General features: G+C 38.7%; 1 protein-coding gene across 8 annotated transcripts in view; it reads right to left on the bottom strand.

The window, feature by feature from the left end:
• The window catches only part of usp54a (ubiquitin specific peptidase 54a), a 60,478-nt gene that overhangs the window by 23,238 nt on the left and 13,812 nt on the right, over nt 1-23,428 (bottom strand). For 7 of the 8 annotated variants that reach the window (XM_067420670.1, XM_067420669.1, XM_067420668.1 and 4 more), the window contains exons 2-3: nt 6,179-6,732; nt 665-757 (exon numbers count right to left, since the gene is read on the bottom strand). In XM_067420670.1, the coding sequence (XP_067276771.1) occupies nt 665-757; nt 6,179-6,325 (240 nt within the window). In that variant the 5' untranslated portion in view covers nt 6,326-6,732. Of the gene's footprint in view, nt 1-664; nt 758-6,178; nt 6,733-19,281; nt 19,444-23,428 lie in introns of those variants that run through there. The other variant, XM_067420663.1, reaches the window with a different exon arrangement.

Raw genomic sequence — 23,428 nt, 5'->3', positions numbered from 1 at the left:
ATGACTATTCCTTATAATGGATCTTTACCATATCCTTAATGTTTTAATAGTACATCAACATGTCTGCCAAACAGCTTTAAGATATAAAGCAATGTCTGAAAGCAGAACAAATTTGATTATGTAAACTAAAATATAATTAATTAAACTAAATGCAAGTCAATTATTGTCTTTGTTTCTCACTTGAGAATGAAGTTAAATAACGTTGAGTTACTTACAAAACATGAAAGAAGTTACTCATTTTTGAATGCGCAGTGGTGTAATTGAGTTGTTGGGTACTGTTCTTTAAAGATTTATCAGTAAAATCAACATAAGATTATTACTAATTAATGTCATTCCAAGCCTGTATGACTTTCTTATGCAGAGCACAAAAGAAGACATTTTATAGATTGTTAGTTCTGATCATGTTCCACAGAAGAAAGAAATGCATACAGGTTTGGAACAAAATGAGAATCAAATAATGGCTCTCTCTCAGCTTCAACAATAAGGTTCACGATTTAATATTTCATAACAGTTCTGAATCTTAAGGCATACACAGATGGCAGAAACGCATTAGCCTTCATAATAAAAAGCGAAACTACTGGATAATGGATCAAAGATCCCTGTCAGCTCCATGAATTAAATGCATCACGAATAACGTTAAAACCCGATGGGCTCAGTGCTTTACCTTCAGAGCGCAGAAAATGCATGAATCCTCCATGCACTTGTGTGTGGTGAGCTGCCGGAAACTTCGCCGAAAGATATCCAGATGCCAGAGAACCTGAAAGAAAAGTGTAAAATTAGACATTTACATTTACAGCAATTACATGATCTTTGAAGCTGCCTCCGCATGGATACAAAAGCTCTCTAAAAGACTGAGAAAAGGTTGAATCAAGCATCAGACACAGACACTCTTCACTACACCTTCTAAAATGCCTAAGAAGCTCTAGTCATAAAAAATGTATCAGGCTCAAAAAGCACTTGCTGCTCTGCAACGCCTGCAGTTGACTTTCCACCCCTTCTTAAATGTCTCTCTCAGGAGGGCAAGGCATCTTAAGAACAGAAGGCGGTTTGGAAATGGAGAATATTGCATGCTGTATTCGATGCTGACAGACATCTTTCTTCAACGATTTCCTAAATCCAGCATTCTTGACACCTCGTAATCCAACCTCATCCAATCACACGAGAGAAGCAATTATGCCTTACCAATTAGGTGTTAAAGATCTGATAAGCCCATCTGATTTATCCAAGAGTTTGAAGAAGCAGGGAGCAGGTTAACAGGCAAAGGAAATTCTGAGTGTGAGATGAAGTGATGAGTATGTTTCCCAGCTTTAGTCTTTCATCTTGAGGAACGTATGCATCTTCAGGTGAAGGATGATGTGAAATGTCAGCGGAACAAACAAAGACCTGCTAGCTTCCTGCTGGGCAGCTTGCATGCACGCACAGACACACAATCATACACACCTCCCATCTGGCCATGCCCAGGAGGCTGCGAAGACTGTCCTGACTCCACCTGCCTGCCACGAGTTGGGACTTTGTGTGCCATGGCCCCGCTGCTTGTCCGGCACATGTACACGCTTGTATGCTGAATTATTGAGAGAGCTGTCAGTCCCACTTACTACAAATCAGTTACCCAAATTAATCTGCGGTCTAACTTTACCTTCACACAGATGTCTTGATCGCTCTGTAATAGTGATAACATCTGTCAATAGTTTTCCATCCAAAGTTGCCAACCAGTGTTGGGTAAGTTACTCTAAAAAGTTATTAATTACTAGTTACTAATTACATCTTCAATAGTGTAATTAGATTACTGTACAAATTACTCTCTCCAAAAAGTATGTAAAGTAGATGTATTCTATTCAGTGTTTTACTTAAACATGCACAATCTATCAACCATGTGCATGCAAGCTCTTTCGCTGCGATAAGCTGCATTTCAGGAATCCCCATTTGATTTTTTCTGCTTAAAGTGTCATTCAGTTTATCTGTGCATGTTCTGTCAGGAATTACAAGCCCCTTGTGCTGTTTATTTTAGCTAGCTTAATAACTGCCCTTGTGTGAGCTACTAAAATGAGAAGAGTTCAACATTATTATTCATTACCCTTCTAAATAAGGCAAAAACAGCCCATTTCATTCTAGGGACAACTTCTAGGGTTATAAATGGACCTGTAAAACCATATCTGGACCATTTTTGCCCTTAAATAAGCCACATACCCTCTATGTAGATATCAGAGAACAATTTAAAATATTTTTCCAACTCAAAGTCTAAACATAGCAATCGACAAGAGCATTTAGAATTACAATTACAATAGGGTTTCAGCACTTCGTGCTTGAACCCCTAATAATAAACACAAGTAAATAATACTAAAAGCACTTGAAACAATCAAGTCATGTACTCAAGTTACAATAAAGCTTACACACTTGCACACACACACACACACACACACACACACACACACACACACACACACACACACACACACACACACACACACACACACACACACACACACACACACACACACACACACACACACACACACACACACAGTAAATGGTCAAATAGTGGGTGCATTTGAGTATAGTTTAATTTTAAAAAAATCTAACTGCACTGTAGAAGAAACAGGACCAAAAACCTTAGACAATATACATTCAAGGGACTTTTCTAACAATAAAAATTGTTCCTGAAACATCCTGATCTCCGAGTGTGTGTACGCAGCTCTGCAGACACACAGGGACATTCTGAGCCAGTGGCTAGCTAGTGTGTCCATGTCTCAAGCGGTCAACATCAGGGCACAGTGTCCCCTTCTATTGATTTGACATCACTGATTTGACACTCAAGTTCTAGGAGCTTTTGACATGCCATTGAGTTTGCCTCTGAGAAAGTCTAACAACAAAATCCAGCTTTTCGAACCATCCAGCAGAGTTGTATAGTTGTATGGGATGTGACTGGCCATATTGATGAGAAGCCTGCAGGACCTTACAAGAAGTACTGGTGTTCGCTTGCCAACCTTGGTCACATCTGCTCATTAAAGCAATGTTCTGACTCACTATCATCACTGAAGGGGGATGTCAAGCCTCTGTAAGGGGACAGTTAAAAAACTAAAGGCAATTTGACTTAAAAAAAAAAAAAAATCATAAATAAATGCCAACAGGATCAAGGACTCTTTAGACAAAACCTTTATGAAATTGTCTTTTTAGATTAAAAGAAGCTGAAACTGATCAACTGTGGAGTTTGTCATTGTGAAATACATGAACTGCAATAGGTTGTCGCTTGAAAGATTAATTCAATAGTCAAGAGCAAGCAAAACTACATGAGTGCCCAAACTGGACAGATCAGAGATAGCCCTGTGCATAGACGGACACCACAGCCCATTACTAACCCAATTACACGCTTCAAATCCAGGGAACGGAAAGCAGACAGGAGGCAGAGCTGATAAAAAGAGAGAGAGATAGACTGAAACAGAATGAAAATTACTATGACTGACTGAAACTGAGATACTTCCTTCAGCTCATCAAACATTCAAACAATGTGAGCAGTCATGTGAGGACTTCCCTTCACGGAATGTGACCACTTCACACCATGTGCAGCATTTCTTGTTCATTTCAAGAACAAACATGACCTAACAATGTCACAGCTAAATGCAAAGAATTATTTACTTTTTCTTTTCTTTTCTTTTTCTGCTTGCCAGCAGTTCAGGACATTATTTATATTATAGAAAATAACAGCGGTATGTTTGACCTCAACACAAAAAATATGATATATATATTATATTTTTCTGTGTGTGTGTGTGTATATAAAATATCAAAATAAATAAATAAATAAATAATACCACGATACTGACAAGCCAACTACAGAGGAATTTTTCTTCTCTTCATGAGGCTATGTCCTTGTTTTAAACGCCATCCATCTGTATTAAATATTAAATTAGTTAATAATAATATCAAGACAGAAGAATGCAATCTTTCCGCCAACTGCTCTTTTTGTTTTCTTACTCAAGGAGTGGGGGTTCAATCTTTAGCTGTCCGGCAGGAGCCAAGTTAAGACAATTACTGAATGAATACAGATTTACTCATTTAGGCTCATTAAATTAATAAGAGTTACAATAATTTTCAAATTTCTGTAAAAAAGAAAAAGAAAAATTAACATTTAAAAAAATACTAATAATTTGTTAATTTATTTTAATTCATGTCTGACTGTTTGATAACTGCCACTGCTGGAACCACAGTCCAGCCAGCCACACACTCTACCATTCTCACTGCAAGAAATTATTTTTATTTATTAATGTAATTTATTATAATGGATATTTTCTTTCACATGATCTGCATTTAACAAGCTTTACCTGCCAAAAAACTAGTCAAATGACTGTGAGTCTGACTGGTGTGTTACTGACCTTCGCTGGCCACTCAATCCGGCCAGCCGCTGTTGACTCACTTCATTTTGTTACATTTTTCAAGACTTAATTTTAATTTGCATCTCAAGTAAATATATCAAATGTGTTTAGATATATGTACTGGAATACAGAGGAAGAAATTTTTTTTTGCAATGCATGCAACATTTAATTTCTGTTCAGATCTGCTCAAGTCTTAAATTCATAAAGTTAAGACCTTGTTAAGGCATTCATTTGTGTAAAAATGAATTAAAACATTGTAAGACCTTTTAAAGAGGGGTCTAATGCTATTTTATGCACTTGTTTACACTGTTAAATAGTTGAACTCATGCTAAACATGACAACAACAAAAAAATTAATTTAGAGTATTTTTGTGCCAAATACACTTCTTCAGGATTCGAAAGAGTTGTGGCAAGTTTTTACCAATTATGGTCCTGTGTGACATCATAAAGGGCGGAATCGCTTGTATGGGCACTTCTCCCGGATGAGCGAGTGCGTTGGCAGCGCGGTCCTTTTGTTTTTAGAACACGAAATCAACAATGTCACTAAAGAAGTGTGTTTCTGGTTGTGAGGGAAAAGATAACCTTGTTCAGCTTCCCAAATAACCTTTGTTTGTTCTTGGTCATGAGCCGAAACCGCAGGCGGTACATGAAATTGGATCAAATGTCTGAATTTTTTTGGCAATCGGCACATCTTCACGAGTTCGGCTGTTTTCGGAAAGAATCAGTACATTGCATCCGTCTTTTATAAATAAAACTAAAGACTCTTCAGAGATATAAAATATGCAATACCACTCTATAGGTACTCAAGATGAACATGAGAAAAGGCCCGTAGAAACTAACTGTTAAAAGTCAGCAAGTTCTCTAAAAAGAAAAATGATTCACAATTCCTCCAAAAAGTATTAAAGCAAGATTATTAAAACACCACAATTTGATTTGCAGAAGAAAAAAATTACTGTTTTCACCCCCGTGTTGAGTTCATTGTCTTGTCATATTGTTAAGCTTCATGGCAATTGAAAATCCAGCCATGACGCTCCCTCAAACACCCAACCCCCCCCAAACCAGTCATAACTGACGCTAATTTGTAGCTTTAGACATATTATCAGCCAGCTAAGCCCCTTTATTTCCATATAGCTGATTATACAGTAATCCAAAAATAGAGGGTAAGTAATGGCAGGTTGCTGTGCAGGGTAATTACCGGCCAGGACAGTGTGCGTCTGACAGTTGTTTGTGGGGTCTAGAGCAGACAGTGCTTGAATCATCACTAAATCTAATGCAGGCTCCAACGAGCAGCACAATGGATAAAAGGCACAGCGGTTTCTGTCTAATGGCGCTCATGCGTGAGGAGAGCTGTGAGTGAAGAGCCAGCGCACCGTTCTTACTGCTGCCATATGCATCTAGTCGCTTGACTTGTTGCTTCAAATGGCTAATCATGAGGGGAGCACAATTTCTGCCCATGAGAGCAAGCATCTATTGAGGTCATGCGATGCACAAGTCATTAATTAATGAGAGTAAACTAAATATTTATCCTCGCAGCCTACAAAGCAAAAGTAGACACGAACCGTTGATAAACATCTCGGCATACTCATGTGGGGTTCCCTTAAAGTGTGCTAAGCTTAAAAGAGACCCAAACTGAGTCACTTGATACATCCCTAAAAAAAAAACACACATAAAGAAGACTAACCGTGTGTGTCAAAAGTCATGTGTTCAACTGAGAAACTATTTGTACTACAAGTCCCTGATCAGATTTCTGAAAGTATACGAAGATAACGAGTAAGATGTGTGTGTTTATAACATGAACATATGTCGTCCTACCTGTAGAGCGCTGTTCAGGAAGCAGCTGTTCTGTCCAGGCTCGTTGATGAGTCCTTTGCTGGGGGCAATTGATGTCATGGTTCTTGGGGTGAATATGCCCTGTAACCCACTGCTGCCAGATGCAAAATAGTTTCTTTTCCATGACATGGTGGAGGAAATCTATATCGCGTAAACTCTAAATCGTCCCTCCGCTTAATAACAATCTGAAGTTCATCTTTCCAAAGTCGAGGGGAACTGCATTAATGTTGCATCCAAAAGATTACCACAATTTTTTCAAACAGAAAATATAAATATTCATCCAAGGGCGTTGGCTTCTTGTTGTCCTCTTGCATCAGATAAAAAAAGCAAATGCTGGCTCATGGCCTTGTTAACTGCTCTCTGGGACTTAGTTGTGGAATTTCACACTGCTATACTCAGTATTCTGGGTTGTGGGAGGTGTGGTGATCCTCACTACGGCGTTCTTTGCTACACCCTTAAACAGAAGCAACAGTGTGTAGAATGACAGCAAGAGTCTCGTCCTACTTGTAGACAGGTCACAAGGCGTGATTCTTCATCTGGAAAAATAAACAGAAATTAAAAAAAGTTAATATCTTCTCATGCTAAATTTGATCTTAAGTTTAATACCAGTGTCACAAGTCATTAATATTCAACAATGGTTGCTGATTTTCAATGAACATTAAAAAGATTTACTTTACGCAAAAAAGCTGCGACTTCCTTCTAATAGGAATAAAGACACAGAGCACATAGATCTCTGAGAGACTGTAGTATAGTGTAGACATGAGATGATGATGTATGAGATGTTAATATTACAGTATCTGATTTCAGTATTGATTTATGATTACATCACTATACAATTTAGCCCCGTTTCCACCAAAATTACCCGGAACAATTTGTACCAGGAACTTTTTTACAGGAACTTTTCTCCCCCCCAGACTTGCAGCTGTCTGCGTTTCGACCGCGATAAAGTTCCGAGAAGATTAGGCAAATTAGTCCGGTGATGTAGGACTGCGCGCGACTGTTCCTCCAAATCAGTGAAGGACAGTAATAATTTTTAAGTGTACCGACTGAAAGATTTAGTGAACTGTTTACATGAGACGTTATCTAAACCGATCTGGTGTTTACATGTGATGACTTTCAATCGCAATCATTTTGTCACATGCAGTTTGTCTGCCGCACCAAAAATGTCAACGCTGTTTTCTCCAGCAGCTGGAGTGTGTTAACTGTAGCCATAGCAACTCTTAACGGCCACCAGGACTAATACAGTATTATTTATAACTATTTGTTGTAAAGTGTAATAATCATCGCAGAAAAAAAAAAATCTTCTGTCAGGCGCAGTTAAAGTAAAAACTGCCTGGGGCAATATACGCTGTGTCATTACTCCAACATTATCTTCATAACTTACGAAATAAAAAGTTTACCCCTCAGAAAAATGCACTTTCCTCTCTTGTCAACATGAGCGCGGCGCGCGCCGTCACGTCATGTAAGGACACACACTTAAAAGTAATCGTGCAGGTCGTTTACATGGTGAAAAAAAAAAAATAACGAGTATGGAAGAGATTCAAGCTGTGCTGCTTTTGCTGGTTATGTATAGGTTTACTAAAGAGGTAATTAACAACGACAGAAAAGAGCACTAATATGCAGATTCAGCAGCATGCAGCATATTCAGAAAGCTTGTAAAGCTAGATTTAAAATGACAATGTATATTATTATCAGCTATTACGGACATTGAACGTGAGATGGCTGAGATGACCGCGCGCCACCAGACAGAGAGCAAGACTGATATTTACTGAACGCAGAACGAACCTCGCAAAAGACTTTTAAAAATGCCGGTTGAACTAAAATGCTGCCTGAGCTCAACCAATCAGCATGTTCAGCACCCAAGTCCCGCCCTCGAAAGTTCCTGAACTTTGAAAAAGTACTACCTCGCGAGCAGGGCCGTTTGGAGGGGGAAATATTTACCCGGAACTTCATTTATACCCTGGTTCCTGCGGTCTAAACACACGAAGTACCACCCAAAGTTCCTAGTTCCTGGGTAAAGTTCCTGTGGTGGAAACGGGGCTTTTGTCTCTGCTTACATGCAGGATATAATAAAATGCTGCAAAGTTACAATACATTAAAAAAAAAATCCATATATTATGCAGACAAAATGGAAAACATTCTCTGTCAGAAACTGTCTGCATTGAGCGAGTTTGATTCATGTACTGATAATAACTCATCTTGTTCATAACATATGGTCCATTACGCATTGCTGCAATTTATATTCATACTTTTTCTCCACTAGGAAGGTTTTTAGCAGCATTAAAACGAATTGCTTGTCGAATTAGAATGACATCCAACTAGCAATTGGCAATCCATCTAATATGTGATCAGATTTTCAAAAGCAATGGAATCACACCATTAATTAGCCTGACAAGCCAGACCCACATCAAGATGTTGGGTCCAGGAGCACATCATTGACAGGGCTCAATCCGAGGGGTGGGATAAACGGTTGTCTTTAAAATTCCCTCTGCATGCAATTGGATATCGCTACAACCCACCAGAGCAACCTGAAGCGGAGCTAGTTGATAGATTAAACTTTCACCGTATCCAGTCTGCAAAACTCTGAAAACATCTTCCCTTCTTAAGATTGATTTCAGTGCAGTTCTTTGTTCTTTTCTCAAAGAAAAGCTTAACTCCAAGTCTTCGACAGTCATGGCCAAAGCCGATTCTAAAGACCACTGTTCGCCAGATTCTTTGTTTACAAGTAGCATGCAACTCTGCCGTCATTATGTTAAACCCGCCCACCGACTCTATACACAATGTGATTGGCCTGAAAAGAGTTTTTTTTTCCAGCTCCCACGATCTATGGAGAGTTGCTAGACAACACTCGCTGCAAATTAGTTTTGCTGCCGCTAGGGTGCATCTAGATTTCTAGGCTAACTATTAATATTAAGGCATCCCGCAGTTGGAACAGTCATTACCACCATACAATAGAAAGGGTTCTCATATTTTTGACTAATGGATTTATATGAATTTATATTTATAATGAATTTAAATGGGGAATTTAAGCAAACAAATTTCCTAATATTTCAAGGGTCTTCATGACCATAGGAACTCTTAAAAGAATAGTCCACCCAAACATGAAAGACTCACTCCACAGTCCACACAATAAAAACACTGACGTCTTAACACTTTAGCTGTGAAATTTCCTAGACAATCTGACTCAGATCTCATCCTGCTGGTTAAAATAACACCTGGGTGAAGATAAGGATTTATCTGTTTGTCTCACTCCAAGCCAGCCTAAAGAACATCCCTTAGACGAGTGTAGATGTGCTGCTCTGACACATGACTTACAGGTCAACCTTCCAGAACTAACACTCTGACATAACTCAACAAGTGATACAATAATCACAGCTCCTAAACCATTCTCCCACTGGTTAACTTATATTAGCAGCACTCAGCCAGCCTGTGCGCTTGCATTAAGGTGAGGAAGACGTCCAAAGAGGACCACATCCATCGCCAGCAACATTAAGTTCTTACCTCAAGCTCCTGGAAGGAAGTTTAAAAGCTGCAGCTTAGAGCAGTTCCTCTCAAGAGTTTAGCAAATCTGTTTACGTCCATCATTGTCTGGTGTGCTTTTAACAAAAGCAGACTTGAGGGCAATTTTTAAGAAAGGCAGAATACAACAAGAGAGGGGGAAGACCACAGAGAAAGACAAAGGCCACAGACTGACAGGAAAAGGCAGAAAGGAACAAAGATGACAAGAGCCAAATTGAATGAATGAAAAGAAAAGAAAATATTTACAAAGAAAAGGAACTGATTGGAACTGAAATGGAGAAAGAAAATCTACCAAGATGAGTGTTTATCCAGCTGCGAGTCACCGGCTGACCTTACACTGCTGATGTCACTGGATTCCGTGTCTGTGTTTATGGCTTTGAAACCACATTAACGCCTAAATTTGCTCTTAAAATATGCTTTGCCTATAAACTACAGGGTATAATGTCCTTTTTCAAACAATCCTCTGCATTAGCCTTTAGGACAGATTTGTCAAAGCTTTGACAGGGAGCAGAGACCATGTGATGAGTAGAAAAGCTAACTGATAACTCTCTCTAATTATTACAGACCTCGCTGGGCCATGCAAAAAAGCCGAGCAATGTTGACAGTGCCAGAGAGTGGAGTTTACTCTGTTTAATGAAATCAACCAAACAAATTGCTTATTTATGTCTCTGCACATTAAACTTGGATAACAGAAAACACACATCAAAAAACTTTCAAATACTCATGGTGGGTTCATTATCCCAGGTAGGCTGTGTGTGTACAGTGCCTCTGCTTGGTCAGCAGGGGGTGAAGTAGGTTGAATGGCAGGTCAAGCAGGCAGATTATCCTGATCAGACGGTGGATTATCCTGTCTGGCAGAAAACAGAACTAGCAGTGTCTACTGTAAGGTCCTCATTAGCTCCCAGACAGTGGCTAAGACTGTCTTGCTGGGCGCTGTAGTAAGTTCTTGTAAACATTGTTTTGGTCAACCACAAGCTGATAAACAAGCATGTCTCAGAGTTTCACTCAATGTCCTCAAAAAAACATGGATGTACAAATGGATGGCTGTTTTCTAAATGTAGAAAAGTGTCAAATGAAATGTAATTCATGCTACTGTGTGAGTGTGTGAGTGTGTGAGTGTGTGTGTGTGTGTGTGTGTGTGTGTGCATGAGTGTGTGCGTGTGTGTGCGTGTGTGTGCGTCTGTACTATATTGCCAAAAGTATTGGGACAACCCTCCAAATAATTTAATTCAGGTGTTCCAATCACTTCCATGGCCAAAGGTGCTTGATATTTAAACCAAGCACATAATCATGCAGACTGCTTCTACAAACATTTGTGAAAGAATGGGTCACTCTCAGGAGCTCAGTGAATTCAAGTGTGGTACCGTGATAGGTTGCAACCTGTGCAATAAGTCAACGTGTTCTCTGGAGTGACGAATCACGCTTCTCTGTCTGCCAAGCCGATGGACAAGTCTGGGCTTGGAAGTTGCCCAGGAGAACTGTACTTGCCTGACTGCATTGTACCAAATGTAAAGTTTGATGGAAGGGGGATTATGGTGTGGGGTGGTTTTTCAGGGGTTGGGCTTGGCCCCTTAGTTCCAATGAAAGCAATTTGGCTGTTTGCAGTAATTCAACATGGTAGTCTATGGAAGACATCCAGCTATTCATTCCACTGCCTCCAACCTCATGTGATGCTTTAGCATGGCTTTACTTTACCACCACACAACTCCACTCTCTGATTAACAAGCTCTAGTACAATTAGGGATGGGCAACAGTGGTCGAGTACTCGAATGTGACGGCGACAATCGGTCATGAAAATGATGATCGCCCTGACTTTAAAAAATATATTTGTATCAGGAGTCAGAGCGCGGTCAGTATGGGAGTCAGAGAGCGGTCAAGTTCATCTGCGCATCCGCGTCCTTTTCCACAAATGCAAGTAGTAAGATTACTTGTTTAATACTTGATTATATGTTGTCTATATCTGATTAATCTCATATAGGACGGCGTTTGGTTAAGTTTAATAACCAGCTAGCAAAGCACTGCCGTTATTTAGGCTGTTGTTCATTCTCTTCAGCTTCAGCTCAAATGCGAACAGCCCGACATTATGGACTCTGGGTTATTTGAGACAGTCATATTATTTTTAGATCACGTGCGTATTTACGTCCTTTTGGGCAAATGTAAATTGTAATAGGCATATATCTGATTAATCTCATATAGGATGCGTTTGACTGAGTTTATTAATTTATTCTCTAGCAAAGCTCTACGGGGTGGTGTATTCACAGTTTCAGCTCAAATACAATACCCAATATCATTGACTGGGTTATTTGAGACAGTTATTTATTCTTTTTCAAAGACATTGATGCATCATAATCTAGCAGTTATTATTTTGTAGTCATATGTTCATATTTGCATAGACATCTCAGACATGTCAGCATACATTTTCATAAGAGTCTTAAAATATCCATGACGGAGACGCCCCACCCCCAGCACAAGCCCCGCCCACGTTTAATCAATTACTCGTTTTTGAGACCTATCGATGATCGAAATAAAAAATTGACAAAAATGCCCATGCCTAAGTAACCAACCAGCATCCACCTTACACAGACAATCAATGCTGAGTATCAAATAGCCACTGCAGGCCTTAAGGAACAAAAGAGATCTAGGAGAACTAAGGTCAACTGCATCTGCAACATGGAATAAATCAGCATGCTGCACAAGCATGGCAATTTCCATTTAAGGAAAAGCATGAGCCAGAAGCCAAAGGTGATGGATCCCCCGATTCAATCTAACATAAGGTGTCACAAGATTATTCCTGCAATAATAAACTCTGCCGGGAACAGCGATGCCCATTTAGCCATCAGAGGTGAGAGAATTCCATCCCTCCCAGCCGCCACCTCTGACGCAGCTATCTGACATTTTCAATCCAGCAGGGCACATTTGTGGCTCTAATGAAGTCTGTAATGTCTCACTGGCGAGAAGCTTCACACCTCAGTCTGACACCGACCGACCACTTTGCCAAACCTTCACTTGAACCAACAGTGAGAAAATATCCAACAGGGACAAAAGCTTGAGGGAAACATGTCGCCAGGCGACAGTGCGGTTGGATGAGCCTGATAGTCTTGGCACCCCATTTCTATTACTGAAAGTGAATGATAAACAGGCAAGCTATCTGGCTAAAGCTTCTCTACGGTTTACTTTGGTGAAAGTGATTTAGAGGCCATTTCGGCAAAGGCTCTTTGTCATTTTATTTTCAGATGTCAAATGAACAATGCTGTTTAGACAGATAGTACACAGTGTTGCATGCTGCAAAAGCTATGTTTGGGATATTCTCTGACCAGATAATTATATTTTATAAGACATTACTCTGCTTACGTAATCAGCCTTAACCTACTTATTAAAGGCCGCTTACGGTGTGAATGCTCACACTAGCAGTTTGGGTTATTTTACCGTATGCGAGAAGTTTAGTAGGGCGTTAGGAAACAGAAACGGGCCCATCCCTGATACACTCTCCACCGTCTCCATCAGACCCGGGCTGACATCATCCCGCAGCAGGAGCCCGGTGCTGAGGAAGCCCAGGTTTAGGCTGAAACAGTTATTTTCCACTAAACAGAAATAAGATGGGGTGGGTTGTGGTTGCCATGGAGACCTAGAACTGGTGCTGTTTTTGGAAGGATGAGGTGCAAGCACATAGGGCGGTCAAGCACAAGATACAGCCAGGCACAAACAGTGTCCTTATGTTTTTATGCCTCATTCCAAAAATGACTTGAGCATTATAAAAATAAACTAAAATAGTCAATAAATACATGCCATGCATGGAATAGACCACATATCAAGGGATCAGAGGATGTGACCCATGGTTGGAGAGTTTAGTTGTTCTCCTGTAAGAATGAGCCAGTGAGCAACACTTTGGCCTGGCACAAGCAACTGAATTTCCCTTGTACCATCTGTGAAGCAGTGAGGCCACCTGAATCTGGGCCAGTGCACTACAAGCTCTCTCTCCACAGAGCAGAGCAGGAAAAGAAAGCAACTATAGGGCAAATTTGGCCTTATCAGTCTATAACTACAGCCATCATATCAGGATTGGCTTCAGGCTGTAACAACAAGTGAATTAATTCAACTGTTACAAACAACAATTATTGTCACAAAAAAAAAAATTAGGACATGGATATAATACCCAGACTCAAATCCATTGATACCGATACTGAATCGATACCACACGAAATAAAAATAAGAATAATTACATGCCAGTGTGAACTTCCTTACAGATATGTTTGCAACAATCACATTATTATCAATCATGTTAACATTCACCAATCTTTACAGTTCTGAACAGGTTGGGATGACCAAAATCTTATTTCATGATAGGATTAATTGAATATTTCTATTATATTATTCTATTATATTATTATATCGCATGTTTTGTCTGAAAGGCGTGTATGCGCACTTCAGGACAGAGTCCGGCAGCGCGAGCACATCCCGTGCTGCGCTTTATTTTTCTCATGCGCGCATATTTTAACTCTTCTACTTCCAATGTTTAGTGAACGACTGAAGCAGAGCTCACACACACGTCCTGGCTGGCACCTGCTGTCACACATCGACGCAAATTAAGAAATACAGCTCATATTAGCGCTGTCCTCCTTAAAGTACCGGTACTCATAATAGTCAATATCGTACCGTATGTAATAGCAGGGTATCTCAATACTTTTCTAGTACCGGTATATCGTGCAACACTAAGGGCTACTGTAGAAAAATTACTACAGAAATGGCAATTTCAGTGTCAGGGGACCCGTGGTGTCTGGAGATAGAAATGGCTCATTCTAAAGTAATAAAAACACTACGTTACATTAAGTTAAGGTAATTAGACACCACTGAAACCATAGTTATGTATATTGCATTTCTGTCAATAGATCCTTAAATAACACTACACACTGCAAATACTACTTAAATACTACAAAATAAGCAAAATAAGCAAAAATGCAAATTACAAACAAAAATGACAAATACTATAAGAATGAAAATTAAATTAAATAAACTGCTTTTTTTCAGCTACATTAGGTATCAGGGATGGAAATTAGCACCCACCACCAGCCAAATGCGGGTGATTTTGAGTTGTGGCGGGTAAACTCGCTTCACCTACCGGCCACCGTGGCGGGTAAATAAAAATAGCATACTGTTTCACCCCTTTGGAAACTTTGTTTAATGCATGCGAGTGCGACCGTATGTCCGAATATGACCAGTCGTTTTCGCCGTCATTACCCGGATGTAGTGCCAGAAGAAGCGAATAAGAACTTGCACGCGCTGAGAGAAGATCCATCACTGTGCATCATCCGAAAGCGCGCACACGTCTCACAGCACGCAAATATTGAGTTCTCTTTCAAGTCTTGCGCCTAAACGGACAAACTCACACAAGAAGTAAGCCAACATGTCCATCTTGATGAGTAATTATGACCTAGATGATTTAGCAGACAGTCTGAATATGCCTCAAGTGAACTGTATACAGTCGAGAAAGACGAGCATATCCCTGCACTAGCTTTTAAAGGGGCAGTAGCCTTTCTGCTCTGTTTAATGTCAAACAAAATTACATCACTCACTGCTCTTGATTGAATATCTTTTGTAAGTTTAATAAGGATTAATCTTTAATTTAAACAGTTAAATATGCATTTATTTTACATTTGATTACTTTATTCAATTTCTGTACCTTTCTGCAGGCCAGTAGGCCTTTACATTATTATTTAATGTACACATGAGTGAGGTCAAGTTAAACATTTTAGTTTGAATTTTATTTTATACTGTGGATTGTTGCAATATGCTAAATAAATATTTGCATAATTTGTAATTGATTTATTATTTGAAACTTTAATATGAATTAATGCAATTCCAATACCTTGATTTTTAGTTAAGTTAAACAGTCATAGCATTAGTCATAAATGCAATGGTACTAATAATTGGCATCATTTCTTTTTAGTGTTTTGGTTTCGGCCAAGAATTTTTATTTCGGTGCATCCCTACTGACAATGTTCTGCTCGGTATGTCGTCAACACGCTTCAGAAGATGCCAAAACTAATAGTTTCATTGTTGGAACTAAAAACCTAAAACTGGAAGCCATAAAAGACCACGAATCAGCCAAATGCCACATCCAGGTAAAAAAAAAAAAAAGAGAGAGAGCACAAAAAGAGTATATCAGTTCATGGTTTGTGTGTGTATAAGAAAGAATAAGAGAAAATGTCAGTATTTCATTGAGACATGAGATTAAATAAACTGCTTAAGTATTGTAGAGCTTGTAGTATTAATTTTTCACATGCAGTTACACATTGTCGGTTAAAAACAAGAAAGTGGTTGGTAAAAACATTGAAAACATTTTTGACCATTTTCTCATGCATGCATTTCTTTGTTGCTTCCTTTGTCAAATGATGCATGTATATATTATTGTATTAGTATTATATTAACATATAATACTAATACAATAATATATGCTTCAGTGAATCGTTGTTATTAAAGATGAAATGTGTGAATTTCAGCGGCATATAGCAGAGAGGTTGTAGCAAAGTAGAAGCAGAGCTCTGCACTCACATCAACGCCAATAAAAAAAAAACTGCTATTAAAGCGCTTTCATTTTTAATGTGCCGGTATTATAGGGCTGCACGATTAATCGTATTTTAATCGCGATAACAATATCTGCTTCTCTCGATTGATTTCAAATAATAATCATCACAGAACTGGCCTACTCATTATTTATCCTTAAAATGTGTTTTTTTTTATTTGCGTTTAATTTGCTTGTGGTTGTCAGATGCAAGAAGCTTAAAGGGATAGTTTACTTTAAAATGAAAATTCTGTCATCCTTTACTCACCCTCAAGTTGTTTTAAACCTGTATGAATTTCTTTCTTCAGCTGAACACAAGGGAAGATATTTTGAAGAATGTCAGTAACCAAACAGTTAACTGGAGCCATTGACTTCCATAGTAGGAAAAAAAAAATACTATGGAAGTCAATGGCTCCAGTTTACTACTTGGTTACTGACATTCTTCAAAATATCTTCCCTTGTGTTCAGCTGAAGAAAGAAATTAATTTCGTTGTGTTGTTGTGTAATTTAGTACGGCTGCACTACTGGGCCACCGTAAGCTTGTCATCAGTTGACAAAAGCTGAATAAAGCGTTCAAAACTATATTTTTTTCGCAGTATCCTTTCGACGTCATGGGGATTTTTCATGACTGCAGTCCCCATTGTTCACTGAATTTAATATGCCACTGATCTCTATGAAGTGAAACATCAGCTTCAGCGTTACCCAGGTGACACGTTGTTCAGCGATTAAGCCTTTAGAAGTGGCACTCATTTCAACACCTTGTTTTATTCGAATCATAAATTAATCTGCATTTTTAGGTAGCATATTCGCGTGAAGGAACGGTTTAATGATGACTTGCTCATAGAGACAGTCCCTTGCCGCCACCTGCTGCTGTAACGATGTAACTGCATAGACTGACGGCCTGCAATTAAGTTCAGCTTTAAAGGCTTTAAATAGTAAGCGCATGATTTCAGAAGACATGGATTTAAACACTCTGCCGGCCTGATTTCACAGACTGCCATGGTTAGGCCTTCAATAATGATTTTTTTAAATTTCCTTTAGAAAAAGCAAACATTACTGCTGTATATCTTGAGACAAAACAATGGCACTGACATTTTAAGATCAATGATGTGGTGCTCAAACATGCCTTTTAGGCTGGGACTATGTTAAGCCTTGTCTGTCAAACCGATTATTGATTATTTGTATGATACCTTTATGACATTTTTTTGGATTGTATTAGTTTTTAGAGTAATGGACTTTAAATGAATAGACCGATATCTCAGTTTTCATTTAAAAAAAATCTTCATTTGTATTAGAAAGTTGAACAAAAATCTTATGGTCTGAGACGACAAGAGGGTGAGTAAATAATTACAGAATCTACCTTGTGATATCTTGATATAACAATGTATCGTTGCACTCCAATACCTACAGGAAGCTAATTGATAGTAAATAAATTCAGAAAAGTTCAGAAAAACTCAGTGCTTGTTGCGTTACTGTGGCAGTACTATCAACAGGATTTTTTCCAACTAAAACTTTCTTTTGCATGCCAAAGCCTGTTAGTTTGATCTGTTTGATCTGAAGCTGACCCGATCAAGGGTTTAGCCAGATCTCACATCAGTGCAAATAAGACACGTGACTACTAGAGCTGACCTGCAAAGTGATTTAAGTGATTCTTGGGCAGTTAGTAGCCTGTATAGGTGTCCACCTTTTTCAGAACGAGTCTACATTTTAAATTGTGGGTAGCACTTCTGGTTTGGGGAACTTGCACCCAAAAAGAACTGAAACTTTTCAAATAATAAGACAAATAATAATTGACTAAATAAGATTTTCTGAAAATCCTCTATTTTTTCATCCATCAGTAAAATAATGTAACATTGACATCTTAATTGGTAATTAGTATCACAAGAATATCTGTGACTTTCAGTTATTTTCAGTCCCCAGTGTTCTGTTCGGTTCTTCCTGATATTTTTTGGTTCAAACAAAATGGCACTGACGACATACAGCATACTATCCTGTTTTAATGAACATATTCCATAAATAATTTACTGGAATGGACAAAGAATCTTTTGCTTTCTTCTCAAACACTTACACTAACAATGCTTATTAGCATTCATAAATTGAACCTTTAAACATAATTAGAACACAAAGTTAATTGGCAGTATCTAACTACTCCTATGAGCAAAGCATCATGGGGCATAGGAAAAAGGTGGATATGTAGAAACAAATAAGCACCAAAAAGAAATCAGATTAATTACATTTTTATAGTCATTTTTGAGTGGACCAAATTCAGATTCGGTGTCACTGCTGTCATAAACACACACACATATATAATATAATATATATGTCCCATAAATAATCTTATGGTTTGAGATAAGATATATATATATATATATATATATATATATATATATATATATATATACACACACACACACACACACACACAGGATACAAAATAACAAAGAAAACGAGTAGAAAAATAAATAACTTTATATAACGATTCAGTTCAGGAGGTGCATAACTATAACAACCACACAACTATAAAAGGCACAAGTTTCTAAGCAAGACAACGTTTGTTTTCTTAGAAGGGTTTCACAATGTTTCGCTCACATGAAAATCACAGAACACACGTTCAGACGCTCAACACTTGGTTAAATTAATGCTCAACAGTTAATAGTCGCGTTCATGTTTAACTTTCTCTCATGGTTCTCTGAAACATCGACGCTGCGTTAAAATGATTAACGTTAACGTTATTGCTGCTATTTTCACCTTCTATGCAAGTTAGATAAAGTGCGCTTGGGTCAAGCCAATATCTGTATTAAACTTAATTTCTTCACAAGTTTCAGCACACGCAGAAAGAAACTATATACACAATATACATTTTCTTTGAAAGTTTTCTCTGAAGCCTACGTTTCCAGCTTTGCTCCATAGGGAATCAGGAACAATACTCTTCCGAACCAAATCCTGTGAGGAATGTCTCGGCTATCTTTCTAAACTTTTCGTTAAAGAGAATGTTTTTAAAACTCACCCTTTTCATTCAAATGTACGTCCGTACAAAGATGTGAAGGGAAACCTCCGGTTTGTTACTTGACAACGGGACCGTTAGCTTCAGTTACCGGTATCCTCTCGAGCTCCGGATTCTCCTCGGCTCGGCACATAAATTACCGCGCGCATTCATTGAGCCCTGCAGACAGTCACAGAGATCGGACGGGCAGGGGGAGGGGCGGCGCAATTACCTGCAGCCCCTGCCCCCCCAAGACACAGACCAAATGGGGGCGGGTGAACTACTGAGCAATGCCCACCCACGAAAAAGGATGCGTTTATTCATAAACGCCTTATAAAAATAAAAGCTGGAGTTTAATAACTTTTAGTCCATTGGGGGCATCCTCACGCGAGTGTACACTTTTGATGTTGAAAAAAGTAACATTTAACATACATAGGCATTTTAAAATGTAGCCTATAGTCCCTTCCTTACAAGAGAAAATACAAATAATGAGCTGCGTCCAAATTACCATAATGTATGTAGGCCTACCGAAGGTTTATGAATTATGCTAGTGTGTATAAATCATTATCAATGAGCTGGCAGCCGGGTCAGACAAAAAATCGTATATGAGGATGCTCTGCATTTAATGAGAGCGTACAGTTTCATTGTTTGTGATTTAGAAGTCAAACATCAATATAGATCTCCATATTTGAAATTAAGCTAAATTATTATTTTAAGCGTAAAGTCCTTATGAAATCAAATAAATCAAATCGATATTACTTCGTTAGCACATATTACAGGTTTTAGGGTGAACAATTAATCAGTGCAAGTTAATACAAAGACAAAAATTGTTTGCCGTAGTAATCTTTAATCAAAGTCTGAAAAGTTACTTCCAGTCTGGCGTTCCTTTTCAGATGATGTCAGTTTGACGGCTTGCGGTTTAAAATGCGTAACCACTCCTCTACCGTTTGACTGCTATGAGTGAGAGATGGAGAGGAGGAGCACTGAGGTAAAACCCTGTCCTCTGTTCAATATTCCGTTTCACTTGGAAATGAGTCACAGCACAGCACTGAAGAAAACTCACTCGCTACTTCCGGTTCACTGGGACTTTAAAGGAACAAAAACACTTTCACTTTTCTAACTTTTGCTAGTGTGTAATGTTGCTGTTTGAGCATAAACAACACCTGCAAAGTTACAATATTTAAAGTTTAAAGCAAAGGGAGATATTTGCTTTTAAAGAAATCAATTTCTAGCAAACAGCCGGTAAGGAACTACAGCCTTTTCCTCCAGACTTGCTGACATCAGCAGCTCCAGGCGGTTAGCGAATCACAACACAGCTGGGCCAGCTAACCAATCTGAGCCCATTGTGTATTTTTGAGGGACTGGCTTCATAGAACCAGGAAACTATCAGACCGTTTTTACAAAAGAGCAGTGTACAATAGAGGTAAAATGTATGAAAAATAATGATTTTTTTTAAAAAGGCAGTTTGAACACGTTACAGTGCACCCCACAAACACAATCAAGCCTTTGAAAGAATGTATTTTACCTCCCCTTTAAACAAAGCAATTTTACAATCCCCAAACTGCTAACTGACTGACTGCTGATTGAATGAAAATAACATGGTGTAGGGCAAGTAACTTCCTCCACCCAGAGATAATTAACAGAGCCGTAAGAACAGTTTAACCTGGAAAGCAGCCAGCAACTCCCATCAAGACTCATTATTAAAAACATACGACGACTGCATGGGAGACTGAAGTGTCACAGATTGAGAAACTACTTCTATTACACATTTATTTCACAACAAACTATAGTTCATCCAAAAATAAAACTTGAGGTCAATGGTCAAATTATCTTGAAGGGGTGGTTGCATGCGATTTCACTTTTTTAACTTTAGTTAGTGTGTAATGTTGCTGCTTGAGAATAAACAGTATCTGCAAAGATATAGCGCCGAAAGCTCAATGCAAACGGAGATATTGTGTTTTAAAGTTTATTGCCTACAAAAACGTCCGGTTTGGACTACAACAAGCTTCTTCCTGGGTTGGTGACATCATAAACCTTTGAAAAGTCACTGCAGATGTGACTTCTGCCCGTAATGGGAAGGGGCGTGGTGTTTCCGGACAACCTGTGCTTGGCACTTCAGCCAATAAAAATACATGAAACTATATTTGGCCATCTAACCAATCGAACACCGTTGCGTTTTTCAGAGGGATGGGCTTCATAGAAGCAGGAAGCAAACAAGCCGTTCAAAGCAGTGTGGAATAAAGGTAAAATATAGGAAAAATACTGCATTTAAAAAAAAAAGTATCAAGACATGTTATACTGCACCCCATAAACACAACCAAGCCTAGAAAAAAGAAAAAAAAACATGGAACCACCCCTTTAGTTATATAGGTTTGAAACAACATGAGGTTAAGGAAATGACAGAAAGATCATTTTTTGTAGGAACTACAATTATTGTTGAGTTTATGGGACTACATTTATTCTGTAAAATATAAACAATATTTAAATGTATATCAGTCATGACGACCAAATGGTCAAAACAAAAAAAGTTACATACACCTAGATTTTCCATCGGCTGATCAGACTATGCAATGCTTTTTCACAGAGAGCCAGTCTAAACTGATAGTTGGTTTTCAGTGGCCACACAAAGGAAGGAAGGGAAGGGAAGGGAGGGGAGGGCCAGTCCACACTGAACTTTACATTGGCAGATGTTAAAGGCTTTTCTTTCTGAAAAAACAGACTGATGTGGTGACTGTAATGAACTTTTAAGTATGAAAAAGATTTGACCACACCAAAAAGCATGAACCTCAGAAGAGCATAAACCACGATGAAAGCCATTTCTGACATTCATGTAATACACGTTTTGTCTCAAACAATCTCACTAATCATTTCACAAGCTTGCCAGGGCACAGTGGAGGCAGAATAACAGGATAGTTCCAAACATACAATGGTATTTTGTCAAAGATTTTTGAGATATTTGTGCTGCTGAACAAACCAAACAGGTTCTACTCCATTCTATTACAGAAAGGAAGCTTCTCTTATACACCACTGCAGAGAAATTGATTTTTAAAATGAAATACAAAATAATATGTATTAAAAAAATAAAATAATCATATATCCTAAAATAACTCATAGCCCCTCATTACATTTCTCATATTAGCCTTTATTATATTGCCCACCCCTTGCCCACCTGCACATCCTAGCTGATATACAATGTAGTCTTGATTGGGGGGGGGGGTGTCCACGCTGCATTTGAAAGTTTGAAATGTTTTAAATCTTATAAATAAAGTAAAATGACTCAAAATCAAGTAATTTAAGCATACCAAAGCCAACTTTAAACATATACAATGTAATTTCCAAACAGCAAAATTGTGGCCACAGTGAAAATGCTGTTTGGCTAGTAACTTTGGAAAACCACTAGCCACAGTGGCTGGTGAGCAAAGGAGGGGTCTGACATTGTCATCATTGTCCACTGTGAGAGAGATGATCACAATGTATGATTTTTTTAACAATTTATTTGTATGATACAGCTGCAAATAAGTATTTGAACACCTGAGAAAATCAATGTTAATAATTGGTACAGTAGCAGTTGTTTGCAATTACAGAGGTCAAAGGTTTCCTGTAGTTTTTTACCAGGTTTGCGCACACTGCAGGAAGGATTTTGTCCCACTCCTCCACAAAAGATCTTCTCTAGATCAGTCAGGTTTCTGGCCTGTCGCTGAGAAACACGGAGTTTGAGCTCTCACCAAAGTTTCTCTATTGGGTTTAGGGTCATTTCGGGTCATTGTCATGTTGGAAGAACCAGTCTCGACCCATCTTCAGTGTTCTAACTGAGGGAAGTTTGTTCCCCAAAATCTCACAATACATGGCCCTAGTCATCCTCTCCTTAATACAGTGCAGTCGCCCTGTCCCATGTGCAGAAAAACACCGCCAAAGCATGATGCTACCACCCCCATGCTTCACAGTAGTATGGTGTTCTTGGGATGGTACTCATCATTCTTCTTCCTCCAAACACGTTTAGTGTAATTATGACCAAAAAGTTTTATTTTGGTCTGATCTGACCACATGACTTTCTCCCATGACTCCTCTGGCTTATCCAAATGGTCATTGGCAAACTTAAGACGGGCCTGGACATGTGCTGGTTTAAGCAGGGAAACCTTCCTAGCAATACATGATTACAACCATGACATCT

Source organism: Pseudorasbora parva, chromosome 17 (assembly GCF_024679245.1).
Source record: "Pseudorasbora parva isolate DD20220531a chromosome 17, ASM2467924v1, whole genome shotgun sequence".
NCBI classification, from domain to species: domain Eukaryota; kingdom Metazoa; phylum Chordata; class Actinopteri; order Cypriniformes; family Gobionidae; genus Pseudorasbora; species Pseudorasbora parva.
Note: the sequence above shows the minus strand (reverse complement) of the source record. Positions and strands in the feature narration are given on the sequence as shown.